Consider the following 21,681-nt stretch of genomic DNA (forward strand, 5'->3'; position numbering starts at 1 on the left):
GACACCCCAACACCATCACATGCCAGGGTTTTCTCTCTTTTATTCCTGACCAGCCTAGTTACACGTTCTTCACCTTTGTTGATATTTCCAGAGACTCTGCATTGGTTTGGCTAATCACAGCGAGGTCTTCAGGGCACCTCACTGATCTCTGCTTTGGTGCTGGGTGTTCTGCCCTTTCACTCCCGCGCTCTTATGTCAGCGCTCCGTCACCACTGGGCTGAAGCCAGCTCCCCTCTCTGACCTGCACCGTGCACCTCTGAAGCCCAGCTCCCCCTCTCTGACCTGAGCTGTGCATCTCTGAAGCCCAGCTCCCCCTCTCTGACCTGCACCGTGCACCTCTGAAGCCCAGCTCCCCTCTCTGACCTGTGCTGTGCACCTCTGAAGCCAGCTCCCCTCTCTGACCTGTGCTGTGCACCTCTGAAGCCAGCTCCCCTCTCTGACCTGTGCTGTGTACCTCTGAAGCCCAGCTCCCCTCTCTGACCTGCACCATGCACCTCTGAAGCCCAGCTTCCCTCTCTGACCTGCACCGTGCACCTCTGAAGCCCAGCTCCCCCTCTCTGACCTGCGCTGTGCACCTCTGAAGCCCAGCTCCCCCTCTCTGACCTGCGCCGTGCACCTCTGAAGCCCAGCTCCCCCTCTGTGACCTGTGCTGTGCACCTCTGAAGCCCAGCTCCCCTCTCTGACCTGCACCATTCACCTCTGAAGCCCAGCTCCCCTCTCTGACCTGCACCGTGCACCTCTGAAGCCCAGCTCCCCTCTCTGACCTGCACCGTGCACCTCTGAAGCCCAGCTCCCCCTCTCTGACCTGCACCGTGCACCTCTGAAGCCCAGCTCCCCTCTCTGACCTGCACCGTGCACCTCTGAAGCCCAGCTCCCCCTCTCTGACCTGCACCGTGCACCTCTGAAGCCCAGCTCCCCTCTCTGACCTGTGCTGTGCACCTCTGAAGCCCAGCTCCCCTCTCTGACCTGCGCTGTGCACCTCTGAAGCCCAGCTCCCCTCTCTGACCTGCACTGTGCACCTCTGAAGCCCAGCTCCCGTCTCTGACCTGTGCTGTGCACCTCTGAAGCCCAGCTCCCCTCTCTGACCTGTGCTGTGCACCTCTGAAGCCCAGCTCCCCTCTCTGACCTGTGCTGCACACTTCTACTTCAGCTCCACTCTGAGGGCCGCTCAGCGCCGGCCTGTTGTGGTCTCACAGTTGTTCTCGAGCTTTCTCTTTGGAATCGTGGGTCCTTCAGAAAGCTTCGCTCAGGCTTGCCTCACTTGGGACACCCCAGGGTGCTGGTCGATTCTGCCTGTCTCCTCAGGGCCCTGGGGCAGTGCTGCCGCGCAGGGCAGACCCTCGCGGTCCCCCCAGGTGCCAGGAGTGCTCCGAGGATGTCACCTGGCTCACGCTGCCGATGCTGCTGCTCCAGTCTCCTGTGTTCCTCCTGGTCTTTCGGGTTATTTCTTCTGTTTCCTGGGAGGATGTTACAAGTCTGCCCTGGAGCCTTGGCTGTCGTACTTCCTCGATTTCTGTCAGCTTCTGTCTGGTGTTCTGAAACACCAGGATAAGGGGCGCGGAGCACGGGCTGTGGCTCCCGGGCGCCTGGTCCTCACGTCGCTCAACATGCAGTTTCCCTTCCTCTACAGGTCAGGCTGGCACCTGAACCCGAGCCCCCTTCTTCTGCTCTTTCTCTCCTCCGCGTGTCTTCACACGTCCGGAAGCTGTGAGTCCGTGGGCAGTGCATGTTGCTGCAGTTGGGAGGCTGAGTCTCTGTCCCCTGTAAGGACCGTGGGCCTTATGTGAGTGAGCAGGGAGCAGAGTCCGCCTGGCCTGCCGAGCCTGTCGGAGCCTGATGGGCTGTGTCTCGGCAGCATTAGGATTTCCTGCCAACCGAAGCCTTCTAGGCTGCCGATGGGCACCCAGCAATTTCCCACTATGGATGCTGGAACCCCGGTTCTTCCCAGCACCATGTCTCCAGGTCTGTTCTCCTTGCTGTTCTACCCCAACCTGGGGACATCTAGCCCAAAGATGGTAGGAAAGAGCATGTGGCCAAACCCAGGAGGACTCTATGAAGATTCCTGGTGCTCCTTCTTGGAACACCTTCTTCCTCTCAGCGCCTCCCCAGAGAACTCCGCTACTCCAGCCGTTCCAGGCATTATGCACAGACTACTCACATCCGCATGTGGTGAACATTCACATGGACTCCTACGACCTGCGTGCACAACTGTGGATGGTACTTCAGTCACCGCCAGCCTCTTCCCACCTCCTCTGTCGTAGCTTTAACCTGTCAATTGTCCACCTCTCGGCTACTTCCTCAGGGCTTGTTCCATTCGCCCTGTCCTTGTTGCTCAGGGATCATCCTCCTGTGATTGGTGCCACTGGAAATCTTTGCTACTCTGCAAACAGTCAAACTCGCTAATTTTCCTGGTCTAAATAATTCCTAAAACTCCCACAAACAACAGAGTTGTGGACTTTTCTGTTCCCTTCCTCTTTTGTCTTCTTCTTCTTCTTCATTTTTTTGTCCTATGAAATCCCTCCCCTGAGAAGGCTGCTGCTCCCAGCTGCTCCCACACTGACTGACGCTACACTCATACAGATTGACACCTTTAATTTCACTTAAAATAATGCACACATAAAACATGTCACTTTTGTCTACAGATGTTCTAATAGACATCAGAGAGACCACAGGTGGAAATCGGCATCAAGAGACCTGGAACACGGGCAGTGTTGACAGGAGGCGGTGCATCCTGAGGGCGGCCCTAGGTTTTGCTCCAAAGCTCGCCAAGTCCCTTACTTCAGAAACCCCAGTCTCCGTGGCCCCTCAGGCTCTTACCTCTCAAGAACAAACCGCCTCTCTAGGGCTTCCTTGGTGCTCTTGACCTCTGCATCGACACCTAGCTGGGTTCTGCACTGTGTCCAGCACTGGATGGGGCATCGTGACTTAGACAACTGGCCAGTCCTAGTAGACTGCAGGAGGCCATGTCCCCAAGAGTCCACTGAGGTCCTAGGCGGCTGGCAGGAGCCTGAGGGAGCAGAAGGCACCAAGGCACCTCTCTGGCAGCCTTGCTGAAGCAGGGAGCAGGCCCACACCCTCCTATCTCTGCTGGAGATGGGACCCCAGCGCACTGTTCGGACCTCACCGGCTCTCTGCAGTAGGTGGTGTGACCGCTGTGTCCAGAGCAAGCGTCGTATGGAAGCCGAAACCTCTTCCCCAGCACCTGGAGTGTCAGGTAGAGGTACACACTGCCCGGGTCACTCTGAGAACACCTGGTCAGTTGAGCCACACCCCAACATCAGTTTTCACAAAGGCCCAGTCTCAGAAAAATGACCCAGTTTTATAAAAGTGTGCCTTAGGGTTGGTGCTGAGCATTCAGCAATGCCGTGACAGATTCACCCTGGATAAAGGTGCGGCTCCAGGCGTATGGCAGGATTCACCCTCAGTATCAACCAAGATATCAGCGCAGATTGAAGCTGATGTCAAAGTCACACACAGCAAGACCCAGAACTCGAATGGGGACGGCAGAGTGGGAAGATTTGTGGCAGCAAGAGAACACTCAAAGGCAAAGCTGCAGACTGTAAGTGACACGAAGAACAAGTTGGTGAGTCAAAGAAAACCGCCAAGTAAAACAGTCACAGAATTCAAGTGACAGCTGAATGACTATTTTCAAATCAAGTTCCAATGCAGAAACAGTTCCTGTTTAAATGCATTTACAGACCAGATGCCCAACGCCCTCGGGATTTAAACAGGAGGATACAAGGGAGGCAGACCAAGCACGCATGCCTGCGCCAAATAACCCTGAAACGAGTTCCACCATCCACAGGGCGAGGGCACTTGGATTGCCATCTTTCCAGCCTCTCGGTGGCAGTCAAAGCCATGCCCGCTGTCACGGAAAGCACCGCAGCCCACTGAGCAGTCCTGAGGTTAGAAAGGGGCTTGGCAGATGCCGTGGCTTCCCATAAAGCATACTTTATGGACCCATCTGCATTTGCAGACGTTCACTTGGGATGTCTGTGAGCTTGTCATCTCACTGGTCAGTCCTCAGGAGGAAGAGCTAGACCTGGTCAGTTCCAAGATGATTCCCGCCTCCCCCTCCCCCTCGACTCTGCTGGAGAGAAGATGGAGTCAAAGTCATGCAGCTATAAACACAGTGCCCTCCAGGTGGGAGCAGAGGTCAGCCCTTGCAGCCTGCGCAGCGTGAATGAGGCTGGGTGGGCAGGGACGGCAGAGGTGCTAAGCATGTGCCCAGATCTGTGCTCATGCGGACCTGAGGCCGGGTCTGCATGCTGAAGTCCAGGCCAAAAAACTGCAAAGGCCAGGGCAGTGGTGCCCACGGTTGCCTAGTGCACCAGCTGAAGGGGAGCCAGCCTCTGCGTGGCCCCAGAGAGTCACCCTTCAGTGTCCCCGTGACTCCCCAGAGTCCCTGAGAGAAATTTAACCAGCCAGTGTGTCCACAAAGAAAGCTTGATCCTTATGAATCCTGTACCGCACTCCTCATAAGCCATACCAAAACCCCTCAAAAGTTCTTGTGAACGTAGCACACACCTTCAAAAGAGGAAATCATTCTGCCGTTAGGCTGACTTACACGAACAACAGTTGGAAAAACAAGCAAATGTATGTAAGAAGCTGCCTGCCTATCAAAGGGAAGAGGAAGGGCAGGCGGAACCGGCAGTCTTGGGAGAGCCCTGCAGAGCAGCAGCAGGGACCACAGCACACCAGTGACCAGGGACATGTTCTGTTTCGTCCACTGATAGCTCAGTGAGACCAGCGACTCGTTTGTATGCACTATTATTATTTCAAATTTCTGTGCTTATTTTTGTACTTTTCCTGCGTTTGTTTTTCCTATTCTTTGTAAGTAAGTGTCCAAGTTTCATGTTTGATTTTTTTCATGACTGATTTCGATCGCAGGAGGGAAACCACGTGGGCGTGGAGGAGCCTCCAGCAACCCTGGAGGAGCGGCAGCTGGGCCTGCTGGACCTCTGCATGAAGCGGAACATCTGCGGGTCGCTAGGCTGTGGCACCTGTCCCTGGCCCAGTCCTTTCTGGGTGGTGGGCTTGCCACAGAACACGCTTGATTCCATGGGGCACGCTGCTGGCGCTTCTGCAGCCAGAACTCACAGGCTTGGGACTGTAATGAGGCGATGGTCACCTGACGGACCCCTGGGCTCCTCAGCTTGTGCTCAGGGAGGACACACTAACTCGGAACACTGTCCATAGCAATGGATTTGGTTCCTTGTAGAGGCTGGATACCTTTAAATGTCCCATCAGTACAGACTGGAAGTGGGGACAGTTTCTTTTTTTCAATTTCTTTGTTTTACGTGTTCTAATTAGTTGTGCATAACAGTAGAGTGCATTTATGCATTTTGATAGATCATACATAAATGGAGTGTAATCTCATTTTTCTGATTGTACATGTTGCAGGACCACATCGGTCATGCAGTCACACATGTATGTGAGGTAATAATGTCTGTTTCACTCTGCTATCCTTCCTTCCCCCACACCCCGTCCCCTCCCTTCACTTCCCTCTACCTAATATAAAGTAACTCTATTCTTCCCTAGCACCACCCCCTTATTGTGAATTAGCATCCACATATCAGAGAAAACATCCGTTTTTTGGTTTATTGGGTTTGGTTTATTTCACTTAGCTTGATAATCTCTAACTCCATCCATTTAATAGCAAGTGCCCGAATTTTGTTTTTCTTTAAAGCTGAGTAATATTCCACCGTGTGTGTGTGTGTCTCTGTGTGTGTATGTTTGTGTGAGTATGTATGTGTGTGTGTATGTATGTGTATACATTTTCTTTATTCATTCATCTGTTGAAGGGCATCTAGGTTGGTTCCATAGCTTAGCTATTGTGAATTGAGCTGCAATAAACATTGATGTGGCTGTGTCCCGGTAGTATGTTGATTTCAAGGGTATAAACTAGGAGTGAGATAACTGGGTTAAATGGTGGTTCCATTCCAAGTTTTCTGAGGAGTCTCCATACTGCTTTCCCACCAGCAATGTATGAGTGTACCTTTTTCCCCACATCCTTGCCAAAATTCATTGTTGCTTGTATTCTTAAAGCATGGTCTTATGCAAAGTCTAAAGACCTGTCCCAAAAGTGAATGTGCATTTGGTGCTATACTCAGCCCACATCCCAGTCTCTGGAGCAGAGTCTGCCCTTCTGGTCTAAATACTCACTGACCCTACAGAAGTGGAGCCAGAAGCAGGTATCGTGCTGTGAAAGGTCATGGAAGACCACTCCAGCAAGGTCTTTCAGATCTGTGTAGGTGGGAACTGAAGCCCTCTGCACCCAAGTCAGGGTAAGGTGACCCAGACCTGGGGAGCCAAGGCTGGGTAAGTCACCATGTCCCCATCCCCTGTGAACGTGCAGGCATTGCTGCTCAGTCCCTTCCCAGGTCTTCATGTGGCCAGCTCCAGCAAGCCAGGCAAATGCAATCTACTAGCCATCTTTGGTGGAGCCCAGTGAGTGCAATATTGAAATTAGAAGGCCATCCCCAGGACAGACTTCAGGAAAATGTACTGAGTGTATTATGGGTTACATGGGCTCTCAATGAGGCACAGATGACAGTGTGCACCTGGAGGCACTCTGAGTCTAGAAGGAGGACAAGATGCATACTGTCATTCCTAGTCATTAAGGGACACTCAGGCAGAAAGGGATTCTGGAAGACAGGAGAGGCCTAGAAGATGTGAAGGTTAAAAAGAGAGAGCGGCAAAGAGCTTGACTAAGACAGGGGAGCAGCAAGACTCATGCTGGAAGAGGCAGGAGAGTGGCTGGGAAGGGCTCCAGCGGTGGTCCTCTCGCCCCATCTGTGCCCCTGCTAGGCATGATGGCTCCGACCCACAGTTGCTGCCCCAGTCAGAGTAGGTTCTGGTGCTGAAGCCACAGATGCCTGGATGATTCTCCCAGGGCTGAGCATCCGGGCTGGCCTGCGGTGTGGCGCATCTGTGCTGCTCATGAGCACAAGCAGGGAAGCCAACCCAGACTCCTGCAGAGGGTGGTGTGGCTGGGGGACGCCTGCCATCTTTATGGCACCAGTTCACACACAAACACCAATGGGTCCTCTGTGAGGCGCACCATGGAACGAGCTCTCAGAGGCCTGCCCTTCGTGCGAGTGTGTCCTGAGTCTCGTGAGCGATTCACTTCTGGGTATCGAGGGGACATTGGTGTGTGGTGCACCTGGGCCACAGGGCTTGCGGAAGTCGTCTTCTGTCACTCAACCGCAGCGCGTTCTGCTTAGGCTGCGTGGTACCAGCACTCGCCCAGGAGCGTGGCCCCGCAGGCTTATCTCAGTCCGGGATGAAACTCGCTGACGGTTTCCGTTTCTGTTTCAGAATCAGTTTCTGTGTGTCGAGTGTGACTTTTCACAATCTGTTCACGGGTCGATAGCTCCAATTATCAGCATCTTTTCCCTGAAGTGCACAATACCTCATTCTATGCAATCGGGCATAACCTTCCAAAGCGTTCACCTGGACCCTTCTCTGCTTAACAGGGAATTTCTCCCAATATAACCTTGCCCTGTTGATTTAGTTTTAAAATAGTTGACAGCCTACAGCACTGGGTGACCTGAGAAAGCGTTTGAACAGATTTCCTACTAGGAAGTCAGAGCTCAAATAGGGAAGCAGGACTGCAGATGGCCAGCCTGTGACAGAGCTTATCAAGTTACCCGCCTCCTCCTGGACAGATGGCAGGGCTTGCAGAATCTCAGCCTTCAGGCTCGTGTGCACAGCGCGGAACTGTGAGGAGCAGGGTGTGTGCCTCTGCAGAAGTCGGTCTTTCTCTCTACCAGGCATTCATCCCAGCCAACTTTCAGGGACCTGGAGACTAACCCCGAGTGGGGCTTGAAAAGACCCCACCCCAAACATTAAGAAGCCTTTGTTTTACCTAAACCAAGGCAAAAATTTCCCTATTAGAAAGCACGATAAAACTGTGGGAAACACCAGAAATAGCTAGAGATCAATTTGGTAAGAATTTTTTTAATTTTAATATTAGCTCCTTGCAAACTGGAAAACTATATTCTTCATTTGTGAATTTAAAAAACAAAATTTACTCACACCCTTCTATTGATAAGAATTTAAAAGATTCCTTTTTATAACATACTTCTTGTTCTCTGTCTTTTTAAAAAATATGAATTTCTACTTAACCAGGGTTCATCTCTAAGAGAAATAAGCAAGAGATTTTCCAGGGGTTGCCGGTTGCACTAGAATTAGCATAGCTGCTCCATGTCAAAACTACTGGTTCCCCTTTAAAAACCATCTTCAGTCACTTCTCCTGAGGACACTCAGGGATGGGGTTTTCTCCTGTTCTTATGATCCACGATACGGTGAGCAAGCAGGTGGATCTGCAGTCTAATTTCTGGGGGAAGCTGTCACAGAATGTTCTAAAAAATGGGTTGTGCTTAGCGGCCAAGGTGGGACCATCCATCTTCTTTGGAGTAGGGACAGCCACGCTTTAGCCAGGACACTGAGTCAGCAGATGGCAACAGAGCGAGCAGCGGGCACCTGCATCTGGTGTCTGATCAAGTACCCAGTGGCGAGCGGAGGTCACAACTGAGCTTGTTCTCAACAGCTCACTGTCTCCAGTAATGACCACTGTGACTCTCTGAAACCAGCCTCCTTTCTTGTCTCTAATCATCCTCACAGAGAAATGTCACGATGTCAAAGTCATCATTACCAGGAAAATTTATCAGACCCCGCCTTAATTAAAGCCTTTCCTCTTGTGTTCATATTAAAATTTTTATGTTTACCAATTTTAAACATTACTTCAGTTGCTCTCTGGAGAACAATCACTCTAAATCTCTAAGAACAAACACATCAAACCAATTATAAGCTATAAGGCAATTGCTTCATTTATCCATGTCTATTCAAAATTTAAAAAGTCAAAATAAAGCTCCCAATTTTCTCTCCTCTGCACAAAATCTTATACATCAAGCCTTGCAGACTCAGAAAAACATCACCTTCCCCTGCGGGTGAAGTGCCTGGGGTGACCAGGACTCCGCTCAGGCCCCACAAGACCCCCCAGCACACCCAGCGGTGATGTGAAGGAGTCCTGCCACCACCTGCTCCAGGGCTGTCCTCTGGTCTCCTGGCCCTGTCCTGTGTGTCTGCGGTCCTCCACAGGGTAGCAGAGCGATGCTGCTGAGGAGTGAGCTGCACCAGGTCTGCCCCGTTCCTTTCTAACCTCCTGCATCGGAACGAGGCCCTCTGTGACCCCGCATTCCCCCGCTGCTGTGGACTCACTCGCTGCCTCAGCCACGCCAAGCTTCCGTCTTCTCCTGATGTTATGCGCCTGCAGAGTGACCTTATGACTCTTCAGTACACCTCTAAGTGTGGAAGCAGCATTGCCAATTACTTCTCAGTGGCTGGGACAGTGACTTATGTATGTCACCAGGGCACAGCGCAAGGACCAGATCTGGAAAGTGACCCACACATTGTCTAGAAAATGTGTGAGATAGATTAACAGTGATGCACAACAGCCACTGACAGTCATGGTGACAAAGATTTGTCAGATTCTTAATGGAACTTTATTCTCTTCACACTGGAAGGATGACCATGATTACTAATATAAAAATTTCTAAAGATCATTGTCAATGTGCAAATTCAGACCCCCAGTGACATCATTGTAACCTAGGGCAACTTTTACCACGAAAACCTTCACACACAAAACTGCTTCATCTCAAGTCATAGGAATCCAAAGGGCACGCTAGCATCCCATGGCTTCCAAGACGGTCATTTGGTCATGCAAGAAGTATTTGTGGAGCACATTCAAAAGGCCAAACGCTCTCCGGGGAACTCAGGATACAGTGAAAACATCGACACTAAGCTTCCTCTTGGAGTCGTGCCTTCCAAGGAGAGAGTGCACAGAGACAAGGAGGGTGCTCACGGAATGCCGAGGAGAGGCCCCGGGGCGACGGGGTGGAAGGGTGAGGGTCTGGGTCTGGTTCTACTCCTCACAGGCAGACCTCACTGGGAAGAGGCCCCCTGAGCAAGAGTGGAGGAAGCTAGCCGCACCGGCTTGAGAAAGAGCCTTCCAGCAGCGCCCAGCCCAAGAGGAGAGAGGGACCCGCCCTGTCAGGAGGGCCAGAGAGGGCGGCACAGGAATGGAGAGGTGCGCGACAAAGGGCTCTGGTCCCACCTGCCGCGGGTCCTCTCAGGCTCCTCCTCTGACTTAGACAAGCTCCTGGAAGGTCCTGAGAAAGCACTGCATGCCCTCCAGGGCCGACTCTGGCAGGGGCAGGGGGAGGGGCGCGTGTGTGTAGGGAGCAGAAAGCAAGAGTAAGGTGGGAACCAACAAGAGCTGAGGTCTGGGCGCCGACAGGGGGTTCAGGGGCGCCGGAAGGAAAGGTGCAGGATGAGACCTAACCTCGGGTGTGCCTGGGAAGGCGGAGAGGTAAGAGCAGTTCTAAAAGAAACAAAACAACAACAACGAACCACACCAATGCTGCTGTTCGTGGAAGTTTTTACAAGCAGGTTAATTAAGGCCTTTGATTTGCATATTAAAGTCTAGCTATGTGAATTAATCAAGGCAATTTTTCTTTGATATACCTGGCTCACCCAGCACCAGGAAGGCAGCGAGGCTGAACCGTCAGGAAAGACGCACCAGGGCAAGGAGGAATCTTGGGAAGAAGCCTCTTCCATCCACCACCCTTAAACCAGGTGTGCATGTCAAGCAACCATGCTAGACCCTGCTCAGACACCATGCTGGTGACAGGTGCTGAATTTAATGCTGTCAAGACCGTTAGGGAGTTAGAAGTTTGGAGATAGAATTGTGAAACATATTTTATTAGAAACTTTGCTCCACATTTTGAAGGACATCCAAATTCATGTCCACCCATTTGACAAATGTTCATCGAGTGCCTGTTTGAGAATTAGGTGTGAGCTGGCCCTCTCAGTGTGGGAGGGGAAATCAACTGGAGACCGTGTTCAGTGGTGTATTCTCCTCCGCTAAATCCAGCTGCTCGGATTCAGGCAGGGTTGAGCACATAACTTTGGAAGAGCTGGGGCTTTGTGAGACCAGTACATGAGAAGAGAAGGGAGAAGTCAAAGCGGGAAGAGGAGGAAGAACGTGGGGAAACAGAATGCAAGGAGGTGACTGGCATTATTTTGGGGAACACAGAGAGGAGCAGGGTTGGGGGAACATCATGAGACAACACTGCAGTGTACAGAACTGTTCAACCAGGTCCAACTGTGCCAGAACCTAATGCTGGGAGCTTCTGTGGCAATGAGGTGCTGGCCATCAGGGCCAGTGTGTGCCCCTCAAGAGTGGAGCTGTGGGACACGATGGCAAGATGCCATCAGCACCACCCATATGGTGTTGAGTTCATGAATGTGACGATAATGGCAAAGATGAAGACAGTGGACAAGAAGCTGAAGCTCAGGAGACCAGAAGTGAGCGGGTTTTGGTAAATGAGCTGGAGAAAATGTTCTTGTGCTGCAAAGGAGTGGCCTCTTGAGGGAGTGGAGAGAAGCATGCTGGGCTGCAGAGTGGTGCTGGGCCATTCTGAGACCCACAGTCGTGAATCTGCCCAGGTGCCTGGTGATCTTCTCCACCTGCCCCTGCAGGAGAGAACTGGTAGGAGCCTCGGGAGTCGCCCCAGACTCCCCATCTATTACGCCACCTGCAATTCCCCTCAGTGTTTGACAAGGATTCCGCTGAGTAATAAAGGTGTTTGCAAAGTCTCATCGTATTGCGAATTCGGTTGCGGACTTTCCTTCCTTGCTTGTTTAATATGTGTAGGTTTACTATTAATATTTTATGTGTTTTCCCTGAAACAGGGGTCTTAACAGAACCAGGGTTAAAACATAAAAACCAGAATTCTAATGGAACAATGATTTCAGATTTAGTCATTTGTAATGAAACTTTGAGTAACCAAGAATGTTATGAGAAAATACAAAAATAGATTCTAGCTGCCGATCCCTGTTGACTACTCTCAGATGACCTGAAGTATGTAGGTGAATAACTCCAACCCCATCAGGAATGATTAACAGATACAGAAGAAATAAAGAAAATAGAGTTTCTACAGTTAAAACACCTTATGACAATGCTTATTTAATTAATGGAAAGCCATGACATCCTTACAGAGGGATGCCTCTAAGGTCCCTGGAGTTAGACCCTCCTTTATCTCCCACGGGATATTTAGATGTAAAATCAGGACATGTTATAATCTGGTTTGAAAGCATACATACAAGAGTTCAAGATATTCAATTTCTTAAAGATTAGGATTTACAGAATGCTGTAAATATTATTGGCCACCTATCCCCTGGAGAAAAAGTTCCTCAATGTTAAGTTCACACAGTGGACGGTGATGTCATATTATTGTTAGCTTAAACTGTCTAGCCCTTATTAACCACAGCAGTAGCCACACAACTGACATTTACTCAACCCTGCTGAACTTGCTTTAACCTTTATGATTAGTTAAGCAATATTAATATGTCTTATTGTTTAGTTATAGGTTATCACAAGTAAGCAATTACTAAAAATAATTAGAATACTTCATTGCCTGGTCTAGTAATGATTATACAAGATATTTTTGTTATTTTTCCTTGTGATCTTTTTCTGTTCTGGAAAAATGCGTAACTGTCAACCTTTTAATGTATAAAATGCTGGCTGGGAAAAATAAAATTTAGAACTTAGCATCCATTCCTTGAGTCTGTGTTGCTTTGTTCTCCACCTCGCCGACGCCTCCTCCATCACCTGTGACCACTACGCCCCCTGCTAGGGCTGGACCCCGGCACCCAGCCTCATGAAAGCTCGCTCCAGGCTAGCCACAGCCAGGAGTCCCGAGAACTCTTCCTTATACTTAAGCCAGCTTATATATCTGGCGTATTCTCAGTTAAAAGTCAAGCAATTCTAATGCTAAGAAGCGAAACTCCCTCCTGCTAAGTTGGGGAGAGAATGCGCAGGAGAACCAGCAGCCACTGAGCCTCAGCAAACAGGCTGCCTTGCCTGGATCACGGGTCCTCTCAAGCCTGGGCAGCTGTGCAGCTGACAGTCACAAAGCCAGCGGAGTGGCCGACTGGCCCAGTTCGGGACGCAGGCTTCTTCGCCACGCATGTCCACCACAGGCTAACGTCATCTGCACTTTGGTTTTGTCTCCTCCAGTGGATCTAGTGAGAGGACTATGATCTGGCCATCCCCTAACAGTTCAACGGTTTTGTCTCCTCCAGTGGATCTAGTGAGAGGACTATGATCTGTCCATCCCCTAACAGTTCAACTTCCCTGAAACAAGCACGTGACTCCAACTGGTTTAAGTTGGTGGCTCGATCTAGTGCTGTGGCTCTGAGCAACTGGGAAAGGTCTGGAGTCCATCTGGTGGCAGAGTAGACCAGGTGTGGCCACTGGTCTCAGCCAACGCTGATCCTGAACAACTCCAGCATTGATGAACGTCACACATCCTGGTAGTTCACCATATTTGGAAACTAAGATAATGTATGTCCTACAGAAAAGTGAGAGATGCACACTTTTGCCATGCTTTGAAAGAGAAAGCTTCACCTCAACTCATCTGCTCCTTGGAAGTTTGGGAAGCCACACCAGCCTTCATCATGTCCTGAATTACTCTCTCATGGTCGGCATTCTGTCATTTCTCAATTATGGCTCTCAGCTCTATTTTTAAAAATTCTTTCAAATTAAATTTGGTTTCTCTTAATTAAAAATGTACTTTTCAGCCCTAAAAACTGCTGCAAAACTGTAGAAGAAACACCACGTACCTTCCATCTAGCTGTTACAAATACTAACATCTTGACTACGGCACAATGATCAACGTGGGGAAATCTAACATTAATGGATGGTATCAAACAACCTACAGATGTGACTCACATGTTGACAGTTGTCCCCCAAAGTCATGCTGGATTCCAGTCAGGATCACATCACACTACAGTCATGTCTCTGTGTCCTCCAATCTGGGACAGCCCCTGCTCTCCATCTTTCAGAACCTGGCACTTGAAGATCAGACACTCAGTGCCATTCCGCTTGCCGGGGCTCTGCTTGTGCTGCCTCAGGACTGAATTCCTGTGTGCACCCTGGCAGAAATGTCACAGAAATGAAGTTGGCCTCAATCAGAGCTTAGCCCCAGGGACACCAGCCACAGGGTCTCATCATGAGTGACATTTGGTGAAGGTGGTGTCTACCAGGGGTCCCCCACTGTTTAGTTCCTACGTTTTCCCTTGAAACGAATTTGCTTTTTGTGGGTACTTTGAGAGTAGGTGTCCATGCAGTTTCTCACACTTCCAGATGCTCATTTTCAAATGTACTATGATTCTTACTGGAAACCATGGTGGTGGCCTTTGCCAAAAGGTGGCCTACTAGTCTTCATTGTGCACTTACCAGCCGACTCTCACTACAGGGAGAGAGTTCACCCTCCCTGTTAGTGTGGACTCATGGAGATTCGTTCTGTAGCACAACCCACTTTGTCTACATTGTTCTGTTCTGTGCCCCAGATCTGGCCATCAGCTGCCCTTCTGGTGGACCCGTGTGCCTCGGTGCATCTTCATCCTTCCCTGTTGCTTGCCGCCGACCAGTGGGACAAACAACACATACTCTTCAGAAGTTCAGGAAGCAGCTTCCGCTTTATTCGGATAACAACCTCAATATGTCAGCAGTCTCATGCATAAGCAATTGTAATCAGATATGTCCATCCAATCCTATTAAAGGTCAAGCGATCACGAGCTCAAGCACACATGTAAGATATACCTGTCCACGCGCTAGGCGGCTGAGCTAATTATCATACAGCCAATGGTAAACGCTTCCTGTTTTTCTCAAGGCGCATTCAGCACGCCCTTTGGCTCTCTGCCAGTCACCATCTTGGATGCATGTGGCGTAACCCTGGGCCCCGGGTCTCGCCCGCAACATTTCCCCCTTTCTGTTTATAAAAGAGACCGTGCCTATCTTAGGTTGTCCATGGCAGAGCACCATCCTTACCTGTCATTGGACAATGAGGCTCTAGCCCTCATTTCCTGTCTTAGGTTGGTATGAGCTCCCCATGAATCTTACCCGTCTTTGACTACCGATCCAGCATATTTAACCAGCCTTGGGGGGATGAGCCAGCATCAATTGCGACGAGAGCTTGGCGAATAATGGCTGTTTCTCTGCGCCCATGTACACGCGTTTTGTATAAACACTATATGCACCGAACAGATACAGCACACAATAGACCTCCCCCAGACAAAAACCCAAACCATTCTTTTCCCCATTGAACAGCAGACTGGAGAAATGTGGCCAATTGTTGTAAAAATAGGAGGATATAGAATAGAAGATTTGGTAAGGGGTACAGGATAGGGCCACGTCTTTACTATCCCCATAGTTCACGCGTGTCTCCTCCATTAACTTGGTGAGAAATCGCCAACACCATCAGCGGGAGAAGCAACTTCATCTTCTTCCTGTTTTTGGGTCTCTGTTGAGGCCTTGACCAATCTCTCCGGCACCCAAATTGGCGATTGTGCGTCCTGTGGGAAAACACAAACAGATCTTCGTGTCCAGATTAACACTGGATCCGGGCCTTTCCATTGTCCCGATAGAATGTCCTTCCAGAGCACTTGAGGTAGATGTTTTTTATTAGGCTCTGAATGACGGTCAGCAGTCGATCGGCCCTCAGAATCGAGATTTAAAAAATTTAAGATGAATAAGGCAACAGATAATTTGTCTTTTGGGGATCTGTTTGATGCCCCCACTCCCCCTTTTTGTTTATAAAGCATGTTTTTAAGCGTTAAATGGGCACGCTCAACAATGCTTTCTCCAGTAGGATTATAGGGAATTCCTGTGACATGTTGAATACCAAAGGTGGAACAAAATTGTTTAAAGACCTGGGACATATATCCAGGACCATTATCTGTTTTAATTTGTTTGGGAACCCCCAGGATGTAGAAAGAGTGTAAACAGTGTGTTATTACATCTTTGGTTTTTTCTCCAGTATGAGCAGAGGCCATAATAAATCCTGAAAAGGTATCAATAGACACATGAATGAATTGTAGTTTTCCAAATTCTGAATAATGAGTTACATCCACTTGCCAAATATGATTGGGCTGAAGCCCTTTTGGATTTACTCCTAACGAGGGGTTAGGAATAAGTGTAGCACATTTAGCACAAGACTTGACTATGTCCCGAGCTGTTGCCCTAGTAATTTTATAGCGCGTACGTAGAGTGGAAGCATTTACGTGAAATTTGGAATGAAAAGTTTTTGCATTTTCAAGCGTATTAAAGATGTGTGGGTCTCTGGTGGCCGTGTCTGTTAAATCATTGTGTAAACTTAGAGGACCTGGAAGGCCAGTATGAGCCCGAACATGCCCAATAAAAAAAGGATCTTTTCTGTCCCAGATAAGTTTTTGTAAGCATTGTAAATATTTAGTAATAGTAGAGGTGAGGGAAATCAGACCAGTTAATTCTAAATTTTGAACAGCATTAACAACATATTTGCTATCAGAGAATAGGTTAAAAGGCTCATGGTGGGTTTTGAATACTTCTATAGCTACTAATAGTTCTGTTTGTTGTGCAGATAGAGTATTAAACAGCAATGTTTCTGTAACATTATCTATAGTAATAGCACCCATACCATTTTTGATCCATCAGTAAATATAAGGGTAGCTCCTATAATAGGTTCTTTTTGGGTGACTTTAGGGAAAATTATAGGATGTTGACTCCAAAATTGGAGAAGAGGATCAGATGGCAAATGATTATCAAACACAGCAGAAGTACTAGTAAAGACTATAGCCCATGAATTTGAATTATTAATAAGATATTGTATCTGATCAGTAATATATGGAGTAGTTATTGTCGAGAGATGTGATCCAAAGGTGGAAAGGGATACTTTTAACGCCCTAAGGATTAATTCTGCCACAGATTCAGTAAACAAAGATAAGACCTTGTTAGGGGCATAATTCATGTGAACCCATAGAATAGGACCCTTTTGCTAAAACACTCCTGTGGGTAACTTATTTGTGGCCAAGACAATGAATGATAAAGGCTTAGCTAGGTCAATACGATCAAGATGAACCTTTTCCATAGCTGTTTCAACAAGCTTGAGAGCTGTTCGAGCCTTAGGGGTAAGCACCCGCTTAAAAAGGGGGTTAGAATCACCTTTAAGAACATTAAACAGGGGGCCCAAACTTGAGGTGGGTAAATGAAGGTAAGGTCTAATCCAATTAATATCACCCAAAAGTTTTTGAAAATCATTTAAAGTTCTAAGTTTGTCCACCCGAACGGTAATTTTTATGGGTTTAACCATAGTTGCATTTATGATAGATCCCAGGAAGTTTTTGGTGTCTGTCATTTGTACTTTGTCAATGGCAATATGTAAGCCCCATCTTTCCAGTGACTTTAGTAAGGAATTATAACATTGCTCTAAGACAGGTTTTTCCTTATGAGCCAGCAAAATATCATCCATATAATGATAGATTAAAAGTTGAGGGTTTGCTAGGCATATGGGTTCAATAGCCTTGCCTACATATATTTGACACATAGTGGGGCTATTGGCCATGCCTTGTGGGAGGACTATCCATTTATATCTTTTATTAGGAGAGCTATTATTGAGGGCACAGTAAATGAGAACCTTTTGGTGTCTGAGGGATGTAACAGAATGGAAAAGAAGCAATCTTTATGTCAATTACAATGGAGGCCCAATTAACTGGGATAGTCGATAAAGTAGGTAATACTAATTGAATAGGTCCCATGGGCTCCATTATAGAATTTACTGCTCTTAGGTCATGCAATAGCCTCCATTTTCCTGATTTCTTTTTTATTATGAATACTGGTGTGTTGAAAGGAGAGGTGGATGGTTTGATGTGTCTGGCCTCTAGTTGTTCTTTAACCAATTGCTGGGCCGCTTCTAATTTGTCTTTTGAGAGGGGCCACTGAGGGACTCAGACAGGTTTATCAGATTTCCATGTTATTTTAATTGCTTCAGTGGCCCCTAATGAAAATCCAATCCCTTTTTATCTTGTTTTGGAGTAACTAAAATGGGTGAAGTAGGTCCTTGACTATTTTTCCCAAGACCTTTTCCCCATATGTGTCCTTGGGCTAACATCATTTGATTAGCTTTTAGATTACTGTATGGGATCTCGGATGTGAGATGTAAATCCATCTGTTCCATGATATCTCTCCCCCACAAGTTTACCAGGAGATGTCCAAGGACATAAGGTTGGATGGTACCATTATAACCTTCCTCATCCTTCCATTTCAATATGGCTGCACTCTTGTTAGGATTGGAAGCTATACCCAATCCCCTTAAAGTCTGATCTGCCTGTTGAAGTGGCCAGGCTTTGGGCCATTCTGTAATTTTGATAATACTTTTGTCAGCTCCAGTATCTAATAAGCCCTCAAAACTTTTGCCTTCTATCACTAACTTTGTCATGGGTCTATCTTTTAAATCCAATGTTAACATGACCATATTTTGGTCAGTAGAACCTAATCCTTTATTTCCCCTAATAATATTCTTTGATGGATATTAATCATGGCAGCTGGGTAAGACCAACAATTGTGCTATGCAATCACCCTGAGCTATTATTGCTACACCTCTTGGTGAAGAAGCAAGGATTTTTATTTCTCCTGTAAAATCAGGGTCTATAACTCCAGGGACAATATTTAATCCTTTTAAAGCAGAAGAACTCCTCCCCAGAACTAGTCCCACTGTTCCTTTAGGCAATGGGCCGACAACTGAAGTTGGTATTGGTTGTACTCTCTGGAGTTAATACTGCTCTGGCGGAAGCACAGAGGTCTGAACATCTACTTTCTCTTTCAGAAGCTCAACTTGATTGTTCTTCTTTTACAGTTTCTAATATCTTTTCCCCTTCTCTTAACTGTTTTGAAATTTTGGTTTTTTGGAAGTCAGACAGAAATGAACTAATGTCCATATCACCACAACAACAAACAGAAATCAAACAAGAAAAGGTAACACAAATAACACCTTACACATATTCATTTACTACAGGACGTCCTTCGCTGTCTCTTAGGACAACCTTCCGTCACGTTCCCTCACTAGGGGAACCTTCCGTTAAACTTTAAGGCTACTGTTTCCTCAAATAGGGAAACCTGCTAGTTGACTGCTAGTTGACTGTGCTAGTGAAAAATTTTCTTCTTTATTACTTACCTGAGCGCTCACCATTCCCCGTACGGGCCACCACTTGCCACTTGCCGACGACCAGCGGGACAAACAACACATACTCTTCAGAAGTTTAGGAAGTAGCTTCCGCTTTATTCGGATAACACCCTCAATATATCAGCAGTCTCATGCATAAGCAATTGTAATCAGATATGTCAAGCGATCACGAGCTCAAGCATACATGTAAGATATACCTGTCCACGCGCTAAGCAGCCGAACTGATTATCATACAGCCAATGGTAAACGCTTCCTGTTTTTCTCAAGGCGCATTCAGCACGCCCTTTGGCTCTCTGCCAGTCGCCATCTTGGATGCATGTGGTGTAACCCTGGGCCCCGGGTCTCGCCCGCCACACTTCCCTGCTGCCAGCACCACAGACCACTCCAGGTCTGTTTTTCCTTGCCTTGCTCCAGTTGTGGAATCTGCTGCTTCTCAAGGACACCCTGCTCCCTGACTGGGAGGATGGCATTTGGAAACCAGGATCCCGGTGAAGGACAGATGTTCCGTAACTGAGGCATGATTGCTTCCAGTTCTTTAATGGACCATCCGAGGAAACATGTATGCATGGAAACATATATGTGCACCTCCATGTCTTTTTCTGTGCCCATCATGCACACGTACACCTCCACGCATCTGTGTATGTGTCTACACACACGTACCTGCAGAGAAATGTCGAAACCCCTTAAGAACCAGGACTCACACTCCAGTTGCTATCATCACAGGGGCTTTCTCCTGGCCCACCCCTTCAGTTCCTCTCAGAGTGACACCTGGCCAGCATTATCTATGATATTTTGCTTAATCCTACAAAACATATTACGTACCTCCAGAATTCCTGAACTCTAACCCTATGAAAACAGATTTACTAACTGTGGAACAATATATAGAGATGGGTTTTTGTCTCTAGCTTTAGGATACATAGAAAAAAATACTCTTTTCCGAAGTCACTTAGGTAAGATCTTGCTTCCTTGCCACCTTCAGTATGGTTATCTACTCCATGTTTAATAAGCTGGGGGTGATTGGTAGCTATTTGTGCTCTATTTTGAATTTCTCTTTATTCTGGTTGATTTTAATTAATGAGTTCCTTCTTCAAGTGTGCTGGCCGTTCACGTGGTTCTCAAAGCCAGAATTGCCCCAAACGCTGCAGGCAACATGGACTGCTGGGAGGAGCTCCTCTCTGCACTGTCTGCATCACCCCAGCCCCTCACTGCACTCTTCACATCCTTGCCTCCCGAGACAGAGGCAGCCTTGAAAGAGTCAGTAAGGAGCCTGGGATTAGGCGGGGAGAAAGCTTGGGGGCTGTGCTGTCTGGCACAGGACTACAGAAGCGAGGTGTTCTGCACTGGGAAGCTGCCGAGAGCGGAGATGTAAGCTCCTGTTACAAGAAAATGGCAAGTATGTGAAGCAATGGACACAATAGTTAGTTTTAAGTAGCCGTTCACAATGTACACATATAATCGAAACAACATGCACATTAAGTCTACACGATTTTACTTGTCAATTAAAAAATAAGAACAAAGTCTAATATCTTATGATCATACAATAGTAAATCTATATGAACCAAAACATAGCTGTGAGGCTTACAGAGAAAATTGGTAGAAAAAAGAAATAAAGGATAAATTCATGATCATACGTTGGAGCTTACTAAGGCATTTTTGGGTATTACAGGCTAAATAGATAAAGCAATTGGCAGTTAGACTGAGTAGTCAGGAGCTAGCAAGTCTGTGCTGATGGTTTGAACAGAGCCTGGCAGACACATCTTCCCATCCTTGAAGCCATCTCAAAAAACATTCTCTGGCAAGATGTGATAAAATCATCTCAATAAAGCATTTATATGTGGAAAACTTGAAAAGCCACATTTGTAAACTTTTGTCAAGTCTCAGAACACTTAGTAAAACTCAGAATGCATACAGAATCGGCCATAATGGAAATTCCCCTCCTCAACACTGGAGCTGCTGAAGCAGTAGGAGAGGAGTGTTTGGACACACCTTTCCAAACAGCCTGCACATACTAGAAATGAAGACGCAAAGGGCATCATCAGTCAGGCAGGCATCCCATGTAAGAAGACAGAAGAGAGCAACACAGTCACATAAATGGGCAGAGGAAGAAAAGGGTAGAATCAAGGACAAAAGAGCATAGGCCAAGTTTATTTACAAACATCATAAACAAAAATGCTGAATTAAATGTTCAACTAAACGAACACTACATACATTTTAAACTGAGATTGAAACCAACCAAAATTAGTGGGAATGTGAAGCACTGGAGAGTCTTGTTCTGCTGTTGGAGGAGAGATTGCAAAGGTCACTGGAAACTCCTAGTAAATGCTAATACATTCAAAAATGGAAAAACAAAATATATCCAAACCATGAAGGCCCAGACATTACCTTAGGAAAGTAGTTATGTTCTCAAAATCAGTCCTCTAGGATGTCTCAAATTCTCTTGCATCCTATGAAACATAGTCAAGTACCAAGGAGGAGAACTAGGTTCTGGTCAAAGGCATGAATGGGCATGGTGTCCAGAGCTCTCCAGACTACAGAACCATCCAGAAATGTGGGTCTGCAGCAAACCCAGGTCCATGAAATAAAAGCCCAGACCAGTGCTGGATCTATTTGG

General features: G+C 47.6%; 1 protein-coding gene across 4 annotated transcripts in view; it reads right to left on the reverse strand.

Annotated features, from left to right (window-relative positions):
* The window catches only part of LOC124994892 (mitotic spindle assembly checkpoint protein MAD2A-like), a 75,943-nt gene that overhangs the window by 47,954 nt on the left and 6,308 nt on the right, over positions 1-21,681 (reverse strand). The window contains exon 3 of one of the 4 annotated variants that reach the window (XM_047567200.1): positions 19,162-19,730. The exons of 2 other annotated variants lie outside the window; for them this stretch is intronic. In XM_047567200.1, coding sequence (XP_047423156.1) covers positions 19,717-19,730 — 14 coding nt within the window. In that variant the 3' untranslated portion in view covers positions 19,162-19,716. Of the gene's footprint in view, positions 1-19,161; positions 19,731-19,756; positions 20,444-21,681 lie in introns of those variants that run through there. One more of the 4 variants, XM_047567198.1, reaches the window with a different exon arrangement.

Source organism: Sciurus carolinensis, chromosome 10 (genome assembly GCF_902686445.1).
Source record: "Sciurus carolinensis chromosome 10, mSciCar1.2, whole genome shotgun sequence".
In the NCBI taxonomy this organism is placed as follows: Eukaryota; Metazoa; Chordata; class Mammalia; order Rodentia; family Sciuridae; genus Sciurus; species Sciurus carolinensis.